This window comes from Callospermophilus lateralis, chromosome 3, assembly GCF_048772815.1.
Source record: "Callospermophilus lateralis isolate mCalLat2 chromosome 3, mCalLat2.hap1, whole genome shotgun sequence".
Classification (NCBI taxonomy): Eukaryota; Metazoa; Chordata; class Mammalia; order Rodentia; family Sciuridae; genus Callospermophilus; species Callospermophilus lateralis.
In genome coordinates this window covers 171,433,189-171,456,534 of record NC_135307.1, presented here as the reverse complement: position 1 = coordinate 171,456,534, position 23,346 = coordinate 171,433,189, and the positions used below count along the sequence as shown (strand labels likewise).

Here is a 23,346-nt window from a genome sequence, read left to right as displayed (position 1 = left end):
GAATCAGTCTCTTTCCATTATCTCTGCTCTGGATTGGGTTGTTGAATTGTACCCAACTCTCTCTTGGACTATTTGTAGTCACGTCTTATCTCCTGAGCTGTGTGGTGAGCTCTGGGGAAGGCAGACTTGGCACTTTGGGATGAGGATCATGGGAGAAAGGCTTATATAAATCATTTGCTCATACATGTCCAAGTTAAATTGTATTGCCTCTAAGGAAAAAAGGACCTCAGGAACTATGTATTCCAGGAAGCAACTGACAGGCATATTTATATTAAGTTGACAGATATCTTTATTTTGTACTAATGGTTCCTGTACTTTGGAGAATGAAGTCATGCGGAAGGGACCCTAAAGGTGACTTTCCTTGGTAGGGTGTGAGAGCTGCTCTGTAGTTCCCTGCCATGTCCTGAGTTGGTGGCTAACTTCGTTCCTGCTTTTATCTCACTTTATGGTCCAGTGTAGCTTCCAGAGCTGCCATGGAGACAGCTGTAAGCAATGAGAGCCCTAGAGATTTTTTTTTTTTTTTTTTTAACATTCTTAACAGATTTTTTTTATTGGTTGGAATGCTCTAAATTCATGAAAGCTTCTGAGAAAATCTTCAACTCCCAACCCCTTAAAAAATTGTGTTCAAAGGAAAAAAAAAAAACAAGATACAAAACAGTATGCTCCTCTCTTCCTACATCCCCACTGCCATTTGCTGATAAAAAATTCTCCAAAGTAGAATGTTCTTAAAATTCATCAAGTAGGATGTCTCCAGTATAAAGGACCAACCTGGATCTGGTGCCTCTGCTTACTCTTTGCAGGTCATTTTTTAATTCCTAAGGTGTCATTATACATTTCACATGCATTTGCGTGACAAGATAAACATTATGTTTATATCTCACATGAGTCAGGCTCAAGGGTTTTTCTCAATGCTGTGTGAGGCACTAGAAATTTCAGGCTGTATCAAGTCCGTATCAGTATTAAGCTACTGGACTCTATAATGAAATATTACAGATATTTTACCGAAAACCAATATCAAACACTGGCCCAGAAAGACCAGTCTGGAAATATGCAATTTTCTTAAGATGTGTGCGTGTGTGTATGTGTGTACACATGCACACTATTTAAGACAATTATGTGGGAGAATCCCTTTCATTAATGCCAACTTCATCATGACAACTCTGATTCTTTATGAAGGGTTAGGGATACACATCTTCAGCAGTGCATAGAGAACTAAACTCTAAAAAAAAGCAATTTCTAGGGTTTAGGAAGGACCATATTCTGGGAAGTACTTCAGAGGAATGGACAATAAATCTAGGATTATAGCCAAGAAGGACTGGAAGACTTCCGGAGATGTTTCAGCTTCTTCTAGATTTTCAATGTTGAGTAAGCCCCTGAAGTATGATATCTATAGTATCCTTTTCTTTGCAAGAAATCGAATAGCAGCAAATTTCTCTACCCGGAATAGCAGACAGGATATTTTTTCAATTAGCTGTTTCCCATCCAAGGTATTTGGAAGATCTCTCTTGTTGCCGAGTCCTGGTACTGGAATTCTTTGTCACTGCAGTTGATCTAGATTAGGTAGCTCCTTTGGAGAGGCATCTATCCTGTAAATGATGGCATTGACTCTTCTGCAGTACAGTTCCCACTCGCTCCGGAATCAGGGTCGTCCTCCTCTGTCCCAGATCTCCCTGCCTCCCACCCCGTGCTGGGGTTTGCACCCAGGGCCTCGTGCGGGCGAGGCAAGCACTCTGCCAACGGAGCTATCTCCCCAGCCCCGATGTCCCAGATCTTTAATGTCAGGTTTAGTCTCTTTCCTCGTGTTGAGGCCCACTGTGGGTGTCCTATCTTCGCTGCATGGACCGGACGCGTTGACACTGACGAAGGTGGTCGTGCCGCAGTAGTGCAGCCCCACCAGTGTCAGCTCCGTGTCCTGGTAGGGCAGCTAGTGGAACCAGTCCCGCAGGCGGGGGCGATGGAGGGTGCGCGGAGCCAAAGCGGAGCCAGGCGGACCGGACCGGACCGGAGCACGGGCGGCAACGGCAACGCCAACGGAGACTCCCACGCGAGCCAACGAACTTGCCCGCGAGGCGGCCTGGGCTCAGACCCGCCAACAGCTCAGCAGATCCCAGCACAACAGGGGAGCACCCGGCCGGCCGCAGCGGCCTGAGCCATGAAGCTAAGCCTAGAGCTCTGGAATTGAGCCGAGATGGACGCCCAGAGTAAGTATGCGACGGTGCTGCGACGGGGTGGGGAGGCTGGGGTTCTCTCGGGTCCCCAGGGGGCAGCCGCAGCCCTATGACCTCCGCTGCCCCTGACCTTCCCCACCCTCTCGGCCACACCCCACCTCCCAGCACAGAAACCTGTCCCGTCCTAACTCAGGCACAGTGTGGCCTTGGGTCAAGTAGGTACTTGGAGTCCCCAGGATCCCCGGATTATACATCATGTGCCCATTAAAGGAACAGTTTTGACCTCAGAAGGAATTTCTTTGGACCTCAGGGTGCAGGAAGGATAAAATCTTTCTAACAGTTTGTTAAATGATCCCTGCATCAGACTAAGAAGGCCCTAGGAGGAACAGAGACTGCGTCCTTCCTCATTCCTCATACTTAGAGGGGAGGAGTTGACCAGGAAAGGAAAGAGGAAAAGGATTTTGAATTTCTCTCTTTTTTCTTTTTTGGTTCATGAGAGTCATAAAGTCAAATGAATGGAAAGGAAATACAGAGCTAAATAACTGATGGCAAGAAAACCTTGGTTTAGGGGCTGGGGTCATTATATATATATATGAAAAAAGAAAACCTTGGATTAGAGCTCAGATCATGAGATATAAAAAGGGAAACAAGGGTGCGGAAACACTCCTGGTGAGCCCTGTCAGACCCTGTTTGGGGTTGGTGCTCATACTGCCTCATTTACTCTGGGTAGCAAGGCTGTGAAATCCAGGACATGCCATTTTATGATATCAATTTTTTTTAAATAAAGTCTCCCATATTACCCAGCACTTGGCACATAGCAGTAAAATGAAGACCCAGATGGCAGGGGTCCCTGGCTTGTCATGAAGGACACTCAGGTCAAGGGGCCATTGTAACACATTCTGTAGTGATCACAGGAGTTCAGACCTAAGGGAATCGGGGAAGGCTTTCTTTCTTTCTTTCTTTCTTTCTTTCTTTCTTTTTAAAATATATTTTTAGTTGTAGTTGGGACACAATACCTTTATTTATTTATTTTTATGTGGTGCTGAGGATCGAACCCAGGGCCTCATATATGCAAGGCAAACGCTCCGCCGATGAGCCACAATCCCAGCCCAGGGAGGGCTTTCTTGAGGAATTGTGAGGACCTGGAGTGGTCAGAGCGTGAGAGGTGAGGATGAAGGGGGTGAGCAGGGAAGATGAGGAATGAGGCCAGGTGGGAGGCGGGTAATGCATTTGAATTTCACCCAAGACAGAACAAGGTGGAGGCCATTGGAAGGTTTTGAGGGATAGGGAGGACATGTTCATCTTCTAAAAAAGACTTGACTTTGGTGGGAGGGAGGGAACTATGGCAGTGGTCCATGGCCACAAAGACAGTAGCCCAAACGATGACAGTGTCAGAGGAAATGGGGGAAATGGATGGATTCAAGAATTCAATTTAGGAGATAGAATCACCAGGACAGGATGACTGATGGGCTGTGGGGGTGAGGGGTTGAAGGACGACCAGGATGAGTTTCAGGTTTCATCTTGGACAGCGCTGTTCAGTTGTCCAGGTGACAGAACTGGATCACAGAAGCAACTTGTCCAAGGTCCACCAGCTCATAGCCCATCCTTGTTTAGGACCCTCCTTTTCCACTGAGTTCAAAATTTCCCTGTTCTTCATGGCCCTGACAGCAGCCACCAACAGCTTTGACCAAGGCACTGCGGTGCTTTCTGGAGTGGTGGGCTTCCAGGGGATAGTGCACATTTATACTGAGCCTTAGCAATTAGTTAATTTGGATTAGGAGTCCTGGGTTCAATGAGGCCCAGCCTCCTCATTCTCAGAATGAGAAACTCAGGGTCCAGAGAAGGTAAGTGGCTCAACAAGACCAGGCTTGAACCCAAGTCTCCTAATCCAAATGAATTAATTGCTAAGGCTTAGTATAAATGTGCACTATCCCCTGGAACCCCCCCACTCCAGAAAGCTGTCAGTGGGACAGGCACAAGCCCCATGTCACCCTGAACAAATGATGATTTCTGGAGTGGGGGTGCCAAGAAGAATCTTTGAATGCTCTCCAGTGATTCCAGTGAGTGGGAACCACTGTCTTAGAGGACACTGGGAAATCACCAAGGTGTGTGTTGCTGTCCACAGCAAGTTAATGGGAGGATTTTGACTTCCACAGAAGAGAGAGCATCTTGGGGACAAGCCAGGCATTTCAGAGCAGGGAGGGAAGCCAGGTTTGGATGAGGGCTAATCCTGACTCATCTCTGAAATGTGTTCCTAGGACCAGAGGGAAAGGAGTAGGGAAAAGTAACTCCCCCCAAGTGCCAAGTACAGTGCTGGGTAATATGCCGGCACTTCATTAAAAGAAAAAAAAAAAAAAGAATGATACTGTTAAATGGTGTGATTCTGATTTAACAGCATTTTACCCAGAGTAAATGAGATAGCACAAACTCTGAACAAGTCATCCATAATCTGTTTTCCCATCCTTGTTTCTATACCTTACAATCTGAGTTCTAATTCAAGTTTTGCTTATGATCAATTATTTGGCTTTTTAAATTTTCCATTATTTCGACTTTATGACTCTAATGAGCTAAAAATATTAAAATAAAGCTAATAAAGAATTCCAGCCTGTTCCCTAGGTCGTGCTTCCCCTTTCATTCCTTCAAAGCATCGAACCATCCTTGGGCTCCCCAGAGCCCCAGCTTGGGCATTGTGAGAGAGGGCAACTGGCCCTGGGGTCTGGGGCGTGAAGCGAGATTACATCTGCTTGAGATGGGGCAAGACTCTGAGGTAGCAGACTCTGAACCAGAGCCCCTCTGCTCTCGACGATGGCTTAACATTAATCCGTGTCTGTCAACATTTACTGCACATGCACCCTGTGCCAAATATACACCTCCCATGAGACGCACAGAGCAAAGATGCAGACTTTGCCCTGTAAGCACCAGAGAGGAGGAGGTGTCAGACAAGCAGGGGCACTCGGGGTGGTGTGGGAGGCTCTGGCAGCCATCAAAGCTAAGGCTCCTTAGTCCAGGAAGTCTTCCCCAGGGAGATGGTGCCTGAGCAGAGCATGAAGGACAGGCGCCAATCACCTAGGCAGACTGGATGGATGTGTGAGGAGGAGCTGCGGTGCCATTACTGTGTTGTACATGGTCTAAAGCCTTATCCATCCAGTATCATACCTGGTATTCACATGGTGCCCACTAGGAAGTTCACTGATGGGTACTGTCTTTCGGACCTAAGGACCTTTAAGACATTTAAAAAACCATCTTCATCACTAGAATAGGAGAATCAGAGGTCCTTGTTTGGCAAACACAGTGGCTGTGGAAGGACTCTGTCATTGACATCTCCATGCACCATCCCCTTCCATCTCTCCAGTAACTTGCGAAATAGATGGAATTTTCTTCATTTCATGGGAGGGGAAACCAAGACTTATACTAACTTCTCCATCAGCACTCATGCATGGGGTGGCTATGCAAGGATTCAGCATTTTAAATACTTTCTGGATAAAGGTGGAAAACAGATTAATAATTAGTCTTTCCAAAATAGGGCTTTTTTACCATGTCTGCCTGCTACAGACAGACTTCAAGGAAAGAATATTTTTATTAGGTAAGTCACTCCCTGTTTACTTCTAGTTTGGCTGTCATAACCCAAAAATATAATGACAGAATTTTTAGTTTGGTCATGGTTGACTGAATATACTTATGACATCTTGGTAAGCTCTCTTATGACCACTCTTAGAAGGCATCACAACAGCCTCTTGATGTCCAGAGCTTAAACATGGGGTCAGCTTGATTTTTTTCAGGTGAGTTTTAATCAGGGACTCAAAGAGATGAGGAATAAGCTTTGCCTGAGCTCCCTAAAGCTTTCCAGTAGATTCTAAAAGATCAGGTATTTCCCCAGGTAGAGAGGTACATGTATTCAAGGCCATTTATCTCTAGCGAATGGGAGTAGAATGTAGAGATTTGCAAAAGATATTATCCAAAGTCAAAATATTGTTCTGTGGATTGGCTTTTAAGAAAAAATTTTTTTATATTCTTAATTAAGCTTCCTTGTAACTACAAAAAAATTGTCTCTAGTAAGGGGGAAAATCACAGATATATATTTTCAAGTTCTGGAGGTACCAGGAAATCCAAAGGACTTATGTTATTTTCTTCCTCTTTGCAAGTCTAGCTTTAATTCCTAAACAAATCTTGTAAATTTGGTTCTTATCAAATGACAACAAAGTTTCCTGAACCATCATCAAATATATATATGGATATTTGGTCTGTGTAGCCTCCTCTCACACTGATGGCCTGGGGATTTCAGTGACTGGGTAGGTTCTGGGAACATTGAGACCAAGCCTTTTCTCCAGAGTGGTGGGGGAGCTCAGCCTGGTGGCACATTGCTGGACAGAGCCAAGCAGAGATGTGATATAAAGACAGCACCCAAGATGCAGCAGCAAAAGTTGCTATGGAAACCACACAGAGGATGCTGCCTTTGAGCCTGAAGTTCATCAAGCAGAGGAGACCGAAAAAGCGAGATGTTCCCTGAGGTCATAGTTGTCTGTACAGAGAGCCACGCGTCTCTCCTATTCTTGAACAAGATAACTGCTGTTTGGCTACCCTGTGATCTTTGACTATAATGCAATAAAATTAGAAATGACAAAAAAAGCAGTGTACAATAAACCATGGAACAATATCATCAAGGTATTCAGTTTGCAAAAGAAGTGCAGAATAGGGTTTATAATAGTTTCCATTTGCGTTGAAAAAATAGGCATACATTTGAAAATGCGTTTTTAAAGCCCTAGAAAAATACTTTAGAAAATGGTGACAATAGTGACCTTCAGGGAGAGAAACAAGGCACCTGGGTTGCAGGAGAAAGGAGGGAGGCTTTGGTTTTTAATTTGCTTCTTAAAAAATTAATGTCTAATTTACATACAGTGCAAGCCACTCTTTTTAGTACACATTTCTCTAAGTTTTGACACATTCTCTAGTGTACAGTCAAGGAAGGACCGCCACAATGCAGGCATAGAACAGTTCCTTCGGCTCAGCTCGCACATTTTCTCTTGTCCCTTAGCCACGCCCTCCCACCACCCGCAGCCTTTTGCCCCAGGAGTCATAGAGTCTCTATTTAAAAACCAAATACAAGTTTTACAAGGTAAAAAAATTATTCCATGCACAAAATTTGTGGTTGTAGAGAAATCCCAGTGGAAACTATAAAATATTTAGGACTGAATTATAAACAGAGTATTAATGAACTATGATTAATGAAATCAATTTTGAGACCATCATACACACTGGGACTATCCAAACCCATGAATGCAGCAAACTTGATACTTGGAGGAAAATTTATAACCTTAAAGACATTTATTAGAAGACAATTTTTAAAGAGCCTAATACATTTTATTTTAAAAGTTAAAGAAATAAAACGAATCAAAAGAAACTAGAAGTATAAAAAATATCAAGCTAATTATGAAGTGATGAATAACGACAAAAATAGAAATAATAAACATGCTTATGATTTGTTTATTGATACCCAGAATCAACTGAGGGTGGCAGAATGAACAGCAGGCTTCATGTCTGAGCCTGTTTCTCCACTTCTTTCAGATGGAAATAATACCTTCCCTCTGCCCAGCAGTAGGTGGGACTTACACCAATAAGGACTTTGCCAGTGTAGCTCTCCCTTCTCTGTATGCAGTAGCATAAGAGATAATAATAATGGGATTGTGGTGGAGCCATAGCAAAATTTATCTTCAAGATACTTCCCTGCTTATGATGGACTACCTGATAAATCCATCACGAACTGAAAATATAAGTTGAAAACATATTTAATACACCTAACCTACCACACATCATAGTTTAGCAATATAGTACGTTGTAGGGCATTGGCTGCTCTCACCTGTGATCCCAGGATTGGCTAGAGCTGGGGCTGGCAGCTGGTGGTGCTGCCCCATCATAGCAAAAGAGGACCATACTGCACCTACCAGCCCAGGAAAGGATCAAAAGTTTAAATATGGTTTCTATTGAATACATGTCACTTGTACACTTTTTTTTTTATGGTACTAGGAATTAAACTCAGGGGTCCTTTACCACTGAGCTACATCCTTAGTCCTTTTTTATAGGGTCTCACTGAGTTGCTTAGGGCCTGGCTATGTTGCTGAGGCTGGCTTTGAACTCAAGATCCTCCTGCCTCAGCCTCCCGAGACTCTGGGATTACAAGCATGCACCATCACACCTGGCTCATACTATCTTAAATTTGAAAAATTGTGAATTGAATGATTGTGAATTAGGGGCCACCTGTACTCCATGAGTTTCTTCTTACTACTTCTTAAATCTCTTCTTTTCTCCTCCACTGTTAATGAGGTACTGCAGAGAAGGACAACCTGGGGCCGCTGAGCTAGGTCAGGCAGGTGAAGGTCACACACTGGACTCCTGCTAAGGCCCTAGTGGTAGAAGAGTGAGCTTTAAAACCAGATCTACCACATTCTAGTTGTGTGATCCTAAGCAAGCCTCTTATCCTACTTGTGTTTAGTGTCTTTATCTGTCAAGTGGGATTATAATACTGCTCACATCACAAAGCTGTTACGGGAATCAAAGGTGATAATACGTGAAAGCATTTTATAGATTGCAAGTTGCTATAAAATATTGTTATTATGGTAATTATTTTTATGAAAACTTGTTCACCAAAAATTCACACGACTCCTTTGCCTGTGGGGATTGGGACAGTGGCGATTCTGATGAGACATGACACTTCCTAGGCCAGCCAGCCCTCCAATTAGGGTCACCTGTGTAGATTTTTAGTTACGAGATTGAAGACCCTGCATAATACTCACAGGAAGGAATCATGGCAGAGAAAAGAGAGGAATTTTTGTTATTGTTATTGAAAAGAAAATCATTACTCTTAACTTTGTTTCCTGGGTTCTTGGCTAGTCAGAAGAAATTATTTTTTTACTGAAAAGTTAACAAATCAATATATAATTCTTTTTTCAAAACTTCCATAGATGACCTTATAGGGCTGTCTGGTAGAACTGAAATTCAAGCTGTAAATAAAATTTTAAATTTTCTTGGAACCACCTCAAGAAGTAAAAAGAAACTGGTGTAATTCATTTTAATAATCTCTTTAACTCAGTATATGTAAGCTATTAGCATTTCAACATATGATCAATGCAAAAACTACTAAGGAGGTATTTTTCTTTCACTTTTCACAGTAAGCCTTCAAAATTTGAGGTTGACTTAAGGTCCATCCCAATCTGAACCGATCCCATTTCCCGTGTTTTTTAGCCACGTGTGGCCTGTGGCTGTCTCATTGGAAAGGGCAGGACCAGAACTTCATAAGACTTGGGGGAAGTTCCTTCAACTCAGAAAACACAGCAGGAATCCAGGTAGCTTCCCTAGATGGTGGCAGGGAGAGAAAAGTGAAGAGCAGACCTGAGTTCCTTCAGCCTTTTATTCATTTAAGTATCTATTGAGCTCCTAATTTGTGCCAAGTGCTGTGATCTCGGCTCTGCCATCAACTCGGTAACTTTTGGCAAGTCACATTCCTTCACAAGGCCTCAGTCTCCCTGCTCCACCTTGGAAAAAATGAAGATACCCATCTAGGAAGGAACGAAAGATTTTCGGCAGTCAGAGGACAGTGCCTCTGGAAATCATTCGCTTTCTGGTGGAGTCTTCAAAGGCCATTGGCACCGATCACTTGTATTGATTCTGTGGCTGGAGCTCTCACAATCTATTATTAATGTCAAAACCAACCAACTCTATAGGATTTTAGTAGAGGAATTAATCACACTTGTCTTATCCGTGGAAACAGTGATTTGTCATGCTCACGGTGTCACCCAGAACCCTATTTCTTCACCAGTGTCTTGTTCACCATCCTTTTAGGGAGGTTCTAAGGAAGGACTAATAAAACAAGTCATAAATTCCAGGAGCTTTATATGTGCTAAGTAATCGTCGACATCTATCAGCAGACTGAACTGTGGGAAGATGTCTAGAAGGCGTGGCGAGGAGGGTGCAGGGACTTCTTATCGTCATTAGGCCTGGAAATAGAGAGTCACATTCATGAATCTGTAGGTGGCCATGACTTAGGAACAACAGCAGCTTCCACTGAAAGAAGGAAACAGATTCACACTTCCAAAGCACTGCCTGACCTTCACCATTCCGTGCAGGGGGTCAGGTGAAATCCGTTTTTCACTTCCATGCTGGGAAAATGATGTCACAAAAGTATTTAGAAGGGGAGAGAATGACTCGGGAAATAGAAGTGTTGGAAACTTATTAAATAGATAATGATCAGAAAATCAGATCCTATCACTTCTGGTTTCAGACGGAGCCAGCATTAGTATTTGTCCTGCACAGAGACGGGTAAGACATCACAATTGCTAATGCGACTTCAGGGGACGTACACAGAAAATTAAGCCCTGACATGGGGACATAGTCATTAGCTTTACGAAGTCCTCTCACAGCACTGTCTGGAGGGAGCTGCGCAGCAGCCTTGTGTGGTAAACAAGCTCAGCGTTAAGATACTCCGTTCAGGAAAGGAGATGGAGTTTAGGGCTGGGGACTAGTGAATGACAATGATGTCAGTAAAAGCCATGGCTTTCTGCTTTTGAATATCATCCGCACCCCTGGCTGCCTTCCTAAGTGTCCCCAGCACAGAAAAGCAATGTGGAGCTTCTTAGAAGAGTGTGTGCCTGGAGAGGTCCTAGCAGTCCACAGACTTTCAGCTGATGTAAGCATAGAGGAAGCCGGCCTCTATCCGTCCTGAAGGGAAGGAAAATGGCTGTTCTCATTTGCTCTAGAGATGGTCCTGACTTATAATGGTTTGGCTTATGATGTTTTTACCATAGTCCAAAAGTGATTTGCATTCAGTAGAAACTGTAATTGGAATCTTGAATTTTGATCTTTTCCCAGGCTAACAGTATGTGGTACCATAATCCTTCTCTCTCCCCCTCTTTAGCCCTTTTCGTTTTTATTTTGAGACAGGGTCTTGCTAAGTTGCTCAGGCTGACCTTGACCCTGCCCTCCTCCTGCCTCAGCCTCCTGAGTAGCTGGAATTACAGGCATGGGCTAACACACCTGGCTGTCCTCTCTTTTGATGCTGGGCAGTCGCTGCCAGCCACAGCTTCCAGGGAGCCCAGCCATCATGAAGGCAAACAACCAGAACTCCACAGGTGCTGTGTGGCTGAGCTCTGATGCTCAGTAGGTTAGGAGCGGTCAGTGCATTTTGATTTATGGTACTTTCAACTCACAATGGGTTTATTGGCATGTAACTCCATCATAAGTTGAGGAGCATTTGTATTTGGGGTGCTATCAGACACAAGAGAAGTGAGATCATTTCAAAGAAACACTTCCCTAGAACTGGGCATGTGATCTTTATTAGAAATGAAAAAAAAAATACTTTCTGTCCCATCTTATATATAACACCCTGTGTTTCCACCATGCACTTTGGAGTTCATATAAAACTTTTTCACAGTCATATCTCCATCAATTCATGCACAGCAATTCCCTCAGGTGGAAAGCACACAAATGCCTTGTGCATTGTAGAGAGTCACATATTTGTTGAGTGAATAAATGACTCCGACGCCATTTTACTGACAAGAAAACTGAGTCCCAAAGAGGTTGTTGAGGGGTTTGTCCCAGTGAGAGAAGCATGATTGAAACCCGTATTATCTGAGTTCAAGTCTGATCGTGTTCTTACGTAAGTTCTCCCTTGACATCTGGTTTTTGTACAAGCACCATGGAATGTTACCAGGGGAGACAGTTGTACTTTCTCTGCATGGTTTTCCACGAAATAGGGATTTGGGAGCATCTCAGTTCTCTCTAATCATTCCTAATCACTTACAATGCTATAAATCATATCATTATTCACTTCCTCTGGAGCCCAAATACCAAATTAGTATTCTGTTTCTCAAGTAGCCCAAGGCTGAGTGAAGACAGTAGGGAATAGTAGCCAAATTTCTAATTATCTCATCAAGAAATCAATGCAGAAGAGTTAATCTATGAGCAATATAAAATAATGCCAACTTGGCCGAGAGAGTAGAAAACATAGATAGCCCCAAGAGCACCTGGTACCGAAATCCCAATCCATGAGCCCGATGTCTCAACGGAGGACAGAGCTTATTTATTCTCTGGGAATTTCAAGATTGAAGAAGGAAATCAGAATCTGAAGAAATGGCTTCCAAGGTGTTTATCACTAAAACCCCAAGGAACAAAGAATGAAAGTCAGTGGCGAGGGAGAGGAAGTGGTCCCTATAAATGCAGCAGCGTTTGGAGAAGGGTACAGGTTTATTTTCTCTAGGAAAGGATGCAGGCACCCCTGGATCACACTGCCAAGAAGGACAGGCACCTTCTCACCAGGTCTTTTCCAGAACTCAAGCCTCTAAATTGAAGGGGACCTCAAATTGACCCTGTGGTATAACACCCTGGCCCTAGCCAGCCTGCCACCTGTCTCCTAGACATTTCTGTCTGTGTCATTGAGCTGCCATTTGTTCTTCAGTGGTAGACAAAGCCACCATCCCTTGAAGTACAATTTCCCTTCATCCGAGTTCTAGAAAGGTTTGCCCTTATGTCATAAGTTCAAACTGGCTGCTCGGGTACTTCTACCTGGGAGCTCCTTCCAAAGCTAATTCCTCTTCATTGTGACAGTTCACCAACTCTAATCATAATGCTTCTGTCCTCATCAACAAATTCTCTCCAGTCAGAGGCTAGTCACAACGTTTCCAGAGCCACCACCCTCAAGGCCATCCTTCTGGCTGAGTTTCAGGACCCTAGAGATAGGCTGGGGCTGCAGCCCCGACAGGCCCACTCTTGCCCCAGCAAGTTAGTTGTAATTTGTGCTCTTCCAGCAGCAAGGCCCACCCATCCAGGGCCTGGAGTCTCCTGAACACGAGTTCTCCAGCCCCCAGAGAGAAAGTGGGCCCAGTCAATGGTCAGGGATTAAAAACATGCGCAGGAGAGAGGGGGCACTGAGAGGCATGGCGATGTTGGCAGTGTTCTGGCCTTTGACACAAAGCTCCTTCCCATGGAGCGTCCTTTAGAGCTAAAGGAAGCATCTCAAACCTGAATTCCTCCTTTTTGCAGATGAATAGACAGGCTCAGAGAGGAGGAATGACCCACCCCAGGGCACACAGTGACACAGAGGCAGAGGCTGGGGAAGGACCCAGCAACCAATCCTGGAATCTGGGCAGTCAGCCTTGTGTTTTTCTAGAATCTTCTGTGAAGGTGCTGTAGAAGGAAGACACGGGGACTCCCCCTCCTTCATGGTTCCCCATAGCCGGGTCACAGGCTCGTGCTACAGTTTGGCTTTCTGCTTTGCATAGCTTAAATCGATGAACATCAACTGTGGGTCAACCAGCAGAGCAGGTAAACCACGCTGGACCTCCGGGACAGGAGACCATGGCAAGTCCTTACCTTGTAGCTTCACTTCCTGGTTCACAATGTGGCTTGGGGTAGCTGGTCACCAAGATCTCTTTCTGCCCTGACGTTCCGTGATCGCTCTGCCGTCAAGCACCCCACCAATCTGTGTACCCAATCTGGCAGAGAGATTTCATCCAGTGTTAACAGAAGCCAAAGGAATCTGTACCTATGCCAATTGTCCCTTTTACTATGACAAAAGAAAGAGGGACAAGGATGGGACTGGAGATGGAATCTGAAAATGGCTCTGCTGTTTATAATGGATATGGGGGAGGGGAGGGGTCACAGGTGTTCAGGAGGCATGCTGGCACCTTGTAGAAACTGGGGTCTTTTTGCCTGCTGGGTCCCCATGGAGGATTTTCCTATCCCCCCAAGACATACCCTCATCAACACTGCCAACATAAGGCCATGGGGTCGCCTCTCCACTATGTCTTGTTCTGATGCCTTGTGTGCCTCAGTGCCTGGCAGGTGATGGGCACTTACCTCATCCTTAATGACTGATGAATTGCGCAGAGCCCATTGGGACCAGCAGGCAGGACAGGAGTGAGGCCACGGTGTGTTTGGAAATGCCTGGTTTCAGCTTGTCATATTACTTAGGCAAGTGTCCTGCCTCCCTTTTTGTACTTAAAGTCTGGTTGATAAGTATTTTCTAAACTGATTTATAAAACACTGGTTTCTTGGATGTTTTGCATGGAAACAAGGGTCCCTGGGTGATTTGGGTGATGTGGCTCTCTGCATCTGTCTTTGGAGTTTCACATGCACATTAGAATTTGAAAGGCTCTGAGCTGTCCTACAGTAAAGGCATCTATTTAATTTTATCTAAACCATCTTCCTTTGAATCTGTTTGGTCTTCTCCTCAGGCCTGAGGCGTTGGGGTTCTGAGACATACAACCTGGGAAATGAGTCTCTTTGTAAACTCCTTTATCTCATCTAGAAATGAGGTGTCCTGGTACAGCGGAAAAAAGAAAAAAGTGTGGGTTTTGGAATCAGACCTGCGTTCAACTCTTGGCTTTGCCATTTAGTAGCCACGTGGCCTCAAGTGAGCTCCTTCACGTTCCCCTCTTGGATTTCCTCATCTGCAGCATGAGCCTGATGATATCTATTTGTTGTGGTTGTCGGTTGTTGAGAGCATTGAGTGGCAGATGTGAAGTGTGTAGAACAGAGGTTGGTACATGTAGGCCCATGATGCACGTTCTTCTGCCCCCTTCCTCCTACACTCTTCTACCCCCCACCCCTCCTCCCCAAGCTCAGAACCAGCTGCATCAGTGCAGAGCTTGTAGCAGAGGCAGGCCATGTCTGAGTCCTCACACGGCCCTAACCATAGTTCCATGGAAGGACCACACCCCAGCAGGCCCTTTGATGGGGAGACCAAGAAGGTGCCCTTCTTTGCCAAGCACGTGAGTCCTCCATGCCTGGGTTGCTGAGTCCTCTGGTTGCTCTTGGTGAAAACAGAAGATGAGAGAATGCTCCTAAGTTGTTCCAGAATGGATGCCCATGATCATAAATCCACTGCTTAAAATAGCAAATCCGTCCCCAAGGCCCAACTTGTGGGCAAAGCCCTGTGTTTGTCCAGGCAAGAAGCAAACAGGAAGGTAGGGCCTCGGGGATGGTGAGTGAAAAGGCTGGATCAGGCATCTGAAAGAGCAGGGATTAGGAAGGCTTCCAGGAGCCTCCACACCAGGACAGCCTGGCACGAGCTGTCCCTGGAATAAGCCACCACTTGACAAACACAGAAAGGCATCAGGTTTGCACCAGTCACGACTTCACTGTGCTAAAGGAGTCTGCTAGGGAGGGGAAATGGGCACCGGAGCTGGGCTCTTCGTAGGGACTGAACGAGCAATTTGAACCAGAACGATTGAATCTCTGTGGACTGATCTTGCTTCTGTATTACTCTTTCCTTTCTCCCTCCTCACTCTAGGGCGGGGCTGGAGGAATGGGCACAGGACTTGAAGACAAAAGTGGTTTCGAGTCTTGTTCTGCCCTTACTGGTTTTGTGATCTTAGGCAAGTTACTTAACCTCTCTGAACCTTAGTTTCTTTATAGGTAGGCTAAGTACAATGATCCCTACCTCTAGGGTGCTTGCAAGGGCTGAACAGCTGTCATTGATGGACCCCAGAGTGTGACATATTTCTCTTGACATGTTTGTTTTCATATGCCTTCGAAAACAATAGCATGCCAAAGCCGCTTATCAATTGGTACCGTCATCAATTGGTACTGGGCGTAGGTAACTCTGCAAGTTGAAAAAAAAGAGAAAAGGAATTGACTTAAAGAAAAATATTCAGTACATCATGGGATAATTGGTGCGCAAATATAGCAAAGTTCATGAAGGTTCTGGGCAAATAACTGAAGTCTGGAAAAGTGAATTTATGCTGAATCAGGCAGGTGCTGAAGGTGTTTTCTCTTTCCTTCCCTTCCATTCCCAGAAAAGAAAGGATGAGAGTGGATCAGGGAAGAAACAAAAGTAGCTACAAATCCACCCCCTCAACTTGGAACTCTACCTCAGCCCTACTTTTTCTAAAATGTATTTTATTTTTTATTGGTGCCTATCAATTATACAGAATGGTGGCTCTTGTTGTGGTGCACTGTACACCCGTGACACCATGTGACCAACTCACTGTCCAACTCCCCCCACTTCCCCGGATCCTCTTCTGCTTTCTTGACATCCTTTTCTTTTCTCCTCCCCCCTTCTTCCTTCCTTCCTTCCTTCTTTCATTTTCTTTCTTTCTTCCTTCATTTCCTTTCTTTCCAACTAACTTCCACATGTAAGAGGAAACACATGATACTTTCTTGCTGAGTCAGGCTTATTTCACTTAACACAATGTCTGCAGTTCTGTCCATTTTCCCGCAAATGATAACATGGTGTTCTTCTTTATATCAACCCTGCTCTTTTTGTTCCCAGATTCTCTTTTTGTATGATTGCTTTATTGCCTCCATTTTCTCCCAGCTAAGGGTCTTAGTTCTCCTTTTGAACATTCTTGCTTAAGTCCTCTGGTATGATGCAGGCATCCGAAACTCTAACCAATAGCATCAAATCCTTATCCCCCACACTCCAATGCATCTTCCGGAGATTTTCAGGCAGGAAATCTGAGAAGAACAAGGAAAGGAAGGTTGTGGGAACAGCAGGGTCAGATCATCAGATCACGATTCTCAAGATGTCTTCCTGTTTCCCAAATTGGCTTTTCTTTCTCCACGGAAGTAGAAATCTAGAAAGGGGAAGTGACTTGCCCAAGAAAACAGCAAGAACCCAAACATGGCAGCCTCCATTCTTGGTCCCGTTCTTTGCTTTCTGTCATAATGGGGAGTCTGGTCTTCACAACTCGAGGAGAATTCAAGCAGTTGCCCTTTAAAATAGTTCTGTTTTTAAAAACAGAACAAAAGCAAAAGCCATGAGGCTAAACAGCTTTAAAGTCCAGACCTCATCAGGTCAAGACCCAGCCTGTACCTGAAGCAGAGGAGTGAGCACTGGGGCCAGAGCCACCTGCCTGTGGCAGTCTTCTCCACACTGATCTGGGGAGGACTGAATGTCACGGGCTCCCAGGAAGATTAAGCAGATTGCCTTAGATAAATGGTTTTGCATTTGCTGTATGGCCTTAGGACAATTACAGAGATTTTAAATGGTGGTGTTTGTAATTTTCAGCAGCTTAATGATTGTGGCTGGGAGAAATCTATTGATTTTATCACGCCCTCATTCACACAGGCACTTCTTGTGCTGTGACTTTTTCCTTAAGGTGTGAATATGTGAGTGTACACATATGCCTACGCACACATGCATACATACATGCATATATGTATACGTACATATAACCTTATATATCAAAGCTCTTATGTATACTTAAGTAGTAGGTATCCTAACGTTTTTACATATATGTGTATATATATGAGTATACACACACACACAGTTGTTCTTTTCTGAAAGGACCATACATGTCTGACAGACACTGCACATTACCAAATCCCTATCCCTTCTCTCCAGCCTTACTAACAGAACCCCAACTTTGCAAGGATAGCACTATATCCAATTGAAAAGAAAAAAGAAAAAACCCTCTACTTCCAGCCTCCCTTGCAGCTTGAGGGAATAGCTCAGTTCTGAGCAGAACTGAGATGTCAACAGAAGCTACTGAGATGGTCCCAGGAAATCTCTGTAAGAAGCAAGGAATGATCTGCTGCTCTTTGCCCTTCTGTCTTCTTGCCTAAATCACGGGTCTTGCCTAGAGAGATGGCAGCTCCCTGTGAGCTTGGGGGTCAGACAGGGCCACAGTTCACGATGGTGTTGCAGACAGCCAGAAGGAATCTCTCAGCAACCTGCCCAGGTTTTTCATTTAGTAACAAAAACTAAGACCTCTGTGTGACTAAGTCACATTCCTCAGGTCTCTGTGACACACAGCCAAATGAAATTCCTAAAGTAGTATTTATTCAGTTAAAACAAAAACAGCAGCTCTGCAGTGAAGAGTTGACCTCTTTTTTCCTTAACCATGAGGCTCCTAGGTCCCTTCCTCAGAGAAAACCACTTTTCCCAGATAGCATCTGTGTATGCAAGCATAATTGTGGCCATGCCCATATTTTAAGGCTCTTTTGATCATTATTATCTAGAATCATAAAACTTAAAAGAGTGAGGGGGAGGTGTGAAAAACACTTGACATCATTTTCTTCAGAGATTCTCAGTGAGGATCAGAAACAGGTGGAAGTGCACTCTGTCAGAATGGCAGCTATCAAGAATACTAACAATAAGTGTTGGTGAGCATGTGGGGGAAAGGCACACTCATTCACTGCTGGTGGGACTGCAAATTGGTGTAACTACTCTGGAAAGCAGCATGGAGATTCCTTGGAAAACTTAGAATGGAACCATCATTTGGCCCAGCTGTCCCACTCCTCAGTCTATACCCAAAGGACTTAAAAACAGCATATTACAGGGACACAGCCACATCAATGTTTATAGCAGCACAATTCACAATAGCTAAATTGTGGAACCAACTAGATTCCCTTCAGTAGATGAATGGATGAAGAAACTATGGTGTATACACACAATGGAATATGACTCAACCTTAAAGGAGAATGAAAATATGGCATATGGTTAATGAATGGAGTTGGAGAAAGTCCATCAAAAAAAAAAAAGCCAAATGTTTTCTCTGATATATGGATGCTGATCCATAATGGGGAGAGGCAACATAGGAATGGAAGGACTTTGAATTGGAAAGAGGGGAGTGAGGGGAGGGGAGTGGGTAGTGGGGTGGGAAGGTTGGTGGAATGAGACAGACGTTATTACCCTATGCACGTGTATGATTGTATGGATGATGTGACTCTGCATAGTGTACAGCCAGAGAAATGAAAAGTTGTGCTCAAATTGTGAACGATGAGTCAAAATGCATTCCGCTGTCGTGTATAACTAATTACAAAAAAGGAAGAAATGGGTGGATGTGGCCATGCTCCTAGATCACTGTCTATTGGAAGATGCTCCTGACCAGTGTGTGTAGAACAGGAGATGGTGGTGTGAAAACTAAAGGAAAGGTTGAAACTTCCCCATTTCAACCAAACCCTTCATTTCCTAAGGTCTCCAAGTGACTTGCAGACAGAGCTTTGACTAGACCCTAAGTCCCCAGATAGCCATCGTAAAACTCCAATTTCACCCAGATGTCATCAGTGAGGACCAAGACTCAGAGCCAGAGGAAGTCCTCACAGCCACTTTGTTGTTGGAACGATGCCAAGTGTTTGGAGCTAGTTAGAAGCAGACAGGAAATTATTTGTTCCTGTGTTGTAATGAACTCAACTGAATAGTTCCATGTCATCTCATGTTCCCTGTGCACGAGTCCTATAAGTATTGCCACATTGTGACTTTCTAGACTTTTTATGCTCCAGAGGGGTGAACAGGGCCGTTTCCCAGACATCTCCCCATGCCTACTGTCCAGAGAGTCTGCCAGGAGACAGGGTTGGAATGTCATTTGCAAGTCATTAACATCCTTGCCGTGAAGGCCCATGTTATGCCGGAACAAGCCTGAGCCCTCTGAAATTTATAACTCTCTTAATGGATGCATGAAACTGAGATCAAAATCTACTGCCTGGGAAATTCCTACTTTGTCCCTGATAATTAAGGAAGTGTTTGTATGGGATCAATCTGGTGAAGACAAAAAATCCCAGTCAAATCCAGGCAAGAGCCGACGAATTCCCAAAAGTATGAAAGAATTCATTAATTCAGGTTCTCTAGTGCTGAATCCGTTTTTGTTTACCTCATTCAGTTTGCAATGAGAACAAATTAGGGGGAGAAATGCACCCCTTGCACTTACTCACGGCTGCCTTCTTTGAAAGAAACTGAGGAGCCCGGGGAGGACACGTGATGGAGGAGGGGGTCTGGCAGGTGTGATGGGGGGAGTTGATCAGGGGCCACTTGGTGCCACAGAGGTGCTGCTCCCAGGAGGAGCCCACTCGCCTCCCTTGCCTTTTCTCTGATGAGAATGCCTTTCCTCCAGTTCTTTATTTGTTCCTTTGTATCTTAAGGCATGGCTCAAATGTTCTCCCTTCCATGAATCTTTTCTCAATTCAGCAGGCAAACTTACTGAGCCCTCTTGCCCATGTCAGTTCTGTGCATTCTTCTCTCCTCTCCAAGAAAGTTAGAGACAGACCCTTGACTACCCAGAGTCCCCAGGTGCCTAACGTAGGGCTCCAACTCCACCCAGACGTCATTGGTGAAATTAAAGGCAGGACCCTATTTTAGCTTTAAAAAAAAGGAAACTTAACTTTTCTTTCTCATTATATAATTTATGCATATCCTTGATAAACACTAGAAAATACAAAATTAAGGAGCACAAGCATTTGTATTTTGTTGTACAATATCTAGCTTTTTAAAATTCCTACATTTGCTATAAAGATATATCAAAACTGGATCATACTAAGCTATATAAAGTTTTTAAGTATACTTTTTATACTATAATATGTCATTATCATCTTTCTAAGATAATATGGTCATTTTTCTTATTATAAAAATACGTGGTACACCCCTGTAATTCTAGCAGCTCAGGAGGCGGAGGGAGAAGTAATGCAAGTTCAAAGCCAATCTCAGCAACTCAGCAAGGCCCTAAGCATTTTAGTGAGACCCTGTCTCAAAATATGTAAGACATAAAAAGGGCTGGGGGTGTGGCTCAGAAGCACCCCTGGGTTCTGTCTCTAGTACCAAAACAAAAAGCAAAAAAACAAAAAAACAAGAGTGCTCATCATAAAAAATTGAAAAGAAATGTATAATTTTATAATCAAATTGTTTTAATTTCAACACATAGACCATTATTGCCATTCTAGTGTATTATATAGCCTTTCATATTTTCCACTAGAGTATGTGTAAATGTATCACATTCCACATGTTTAAATTTGTTCATTCGTACGTGCAGTTTGTTTTACTTAATATATCATAAACATCCTTCAATGTCAAGTAATTTAGCCACAGACATCACCCTTTTTAATATCTGCATAGATAATGTGTGAATCTACCATACTTTAATAAGGCATTTACATTTTTTCAAAATACCTCTTTAACCAATTACATATCCCCCTAGGACACACTCTGGCAGAGGTACACTGTTACAGGTTGTGATACAAGTCGCCCTCAATGAAATGCGTTCAGATTTTAGTTTTCCACAATGTCTAAAGAGAGAGAGCCTTGCCCATAACGGCATAATAACTGTTGGCTGAATAGATGAACAAAATCCAGAAGAAATCATCTTCCATTCCCTCTAATCTTTCTTTTATTAATTTTGAGACATGGCTGGAAAATCTATTTATTCTTCTGGCACCAGGGGAGGGGAGCCGTTAGAGGTAGGTCCTGTGTACACTGATCTTCTCTGTTCTCCTACTGTTTTGGTAAACTGAGGAAATGGAAACTGAGAGAAAGTGCCTAGTTCCAAATCTGGGGGTGAGTGAGCCACACGAGGTGGGGGCAGAGAACACTCCCTGAGGCCATCGGACCCCAGGCCAGCCCAGGCCTTCCCCACTTAGCCTGGGCAGCCCTTCTCTCTTCTTTGACCTTTCAGTTTCTTGATAAATCACATTTTACTCAAAGCAGCTTATACTATGTCAGATGGCAAAAATGAAGCACGCAGGGAATTTTCTCCCTCTGATATTTATCTACTCTTATCAAATTATATGAGATGGATTAAAAAAAAACATGAAATTTAAAATCCAAAGTTTCAAATCTGAGTCTGGCTTTTGCTAAGACATGCAACCAATGCAGGCCCAATTTTTTCCCCTGTGACTTGGCAAGCAGGTGCCCTGTGATCTGCTGCCAAAGACCCTCTTAAGGATCGGGGAGGTGGTTTTGTGGTTATCGAACGGATGCCAGACGATGTGAATAGTAACATGCTGCTGTTGGTGACGTTGAAGATCATTTCCCTAACTTGCAGGGCCAGCCCCCATGGGACTTTCTAAGATGTGTTCCTCAACTGAAAGGAAGGAAGTGACTAGAACAGCATTGCAAAAAGAGCAGCGTTCCGAGAGCCGGAAAACCTGCATTCTCGTTCTGGATACTTTGGGCCTTAGCATTCTTCCTTTTAAAAAGGAAGTTGCAGGAAATGACTCCTGTGCTCTCCTCTGCCTCTGGCACTCAGGTCAGCAATTCTGTGATCTTAGGCAAGTCGTCTCTCTGCGGGCCTCATTTTCTCATCAGGCAAATGAAGGGATTAAGCAGACTGGCCTGTCTGGTCCACTTCTTTTCTGAGGATTGACGCGGTCCAGGTGAACCGCCCCTTATCATCTGGTGTATTCTTAACCACACCACAACTTGGCCCCCCAGGCTGTGACCTCTGGGACCACAGATAGTGGGCTGTGGTTTCCTTTCTCCTCCCCGTTTGTTTGTTTCTGCTGTGTGCTCACAAATAAATGGCCAAGGGACAACTTGGCAGAGTCAACCGATTCTTCCAACAAGATGCTTTAGACACGCAATGATCTGAGGCTGCAGGTTGGTTGGCCTTCCTCAAGCCTGAGGATTAAGTGTCACGCTAGTGTGTCAGGGCAGAGTCAGGCCTTTCCCGTCTCCCCAGTGCCCTGGGGTTCTGGGTCCTCTCAATCAACGCATGTGCAGTCTTCCCCAGGGCCAGGCTGCAGGCCCCCCCACTTCTCCTCCCGCCGGGAACGCCTCTCTTCACGAGCTTTCTCCTTCAGGGTTTGTGGGAAATGCCTCCTTCTTAATAAAAGCCCTTCCTAATCTCTGTGATCAATATCCATCACTCTTTCTGGATGCTTTTCACAAGTGGTATGCACTTCTTTTTAGCTGTTATTAGTTCATCTTTTTTTAAGCAGCAACAGAATTTTTTTTTTTTATCTGTCTTCTCCACTGGGAGCTGGGCATCTGATAGAGTCCGGCAGGCCTCCTGCAAGCAGGCAGTCAGCGACATGAGCACCTATGCAAGTTAGCAGGACTTTTGGATACCCACTCTTACTCCAAGGATTTGGTTTGCTTTATTTTTTTGGTCAGAAGTAGAAGATTTGGGCATGAACCCAGGAATGTTGAAGCTGAAGTATCAGTCTTCTAGGGACCCTGACCTCCTGGTCAGCCCTGGATTGTTCACATCATATCACCACGATCAATGTCAACGGTCTCTTGAATTTAAGACCCAGGTGCCAGCCTGAGGCTCCATCCTCAGTGACCTGGAGGATTTGTCAGAGACAGAGCTGCTTAGTGGTTAGGAACAGGGCCTCTGCTGTCAGACAGATCTGGGCTCACATCCACATCCTGGTACAGCCCCTTGTTGGCCATGTCACCTTGTCCCAGTACTTAGCTTCTCTGGCTTCTTGCTCATAAAATGGAATAATAATGCCCACCTCCCAAGGAGGCTCTGAA

The 23,346-nt window shown here is 44.3% G+C and overlaps 1 protein-coding gene and 1 pseudogene across 1 annotated transcript in view; one reads left to right on the top strand and one right to left on the bottom strand.

The window, feature by feature from the left end:
* Window positions 1–1,337: 1,337 nt before the first annotated feature.
* LOC143394370 (ADP-ribosylation factor-like protein 8B) lies at window positions 1,338–4,336 on the bottom strand (annotated as a pseudogene).
* Window positions 4,337–14,857: 10,521 nt separating this feature from the next.
* The window catches only part of Tgm3 (transglutaminase 3), a 51,342-nt gene continuing 42,853 nt past the window's right edge, over window positions 14,858–23,346 (top strand). Inside the window, exon 1 of the mRNA XM_076849447.2 lies at window positions 14,858–14,926. Within this exon, the coding sequence (XP_076705562.2) occupies window positions 14,858–14,926 (69 nt within the window). The remainder of the gene's footprint in view (window positions 14,927–23,346) is intronic.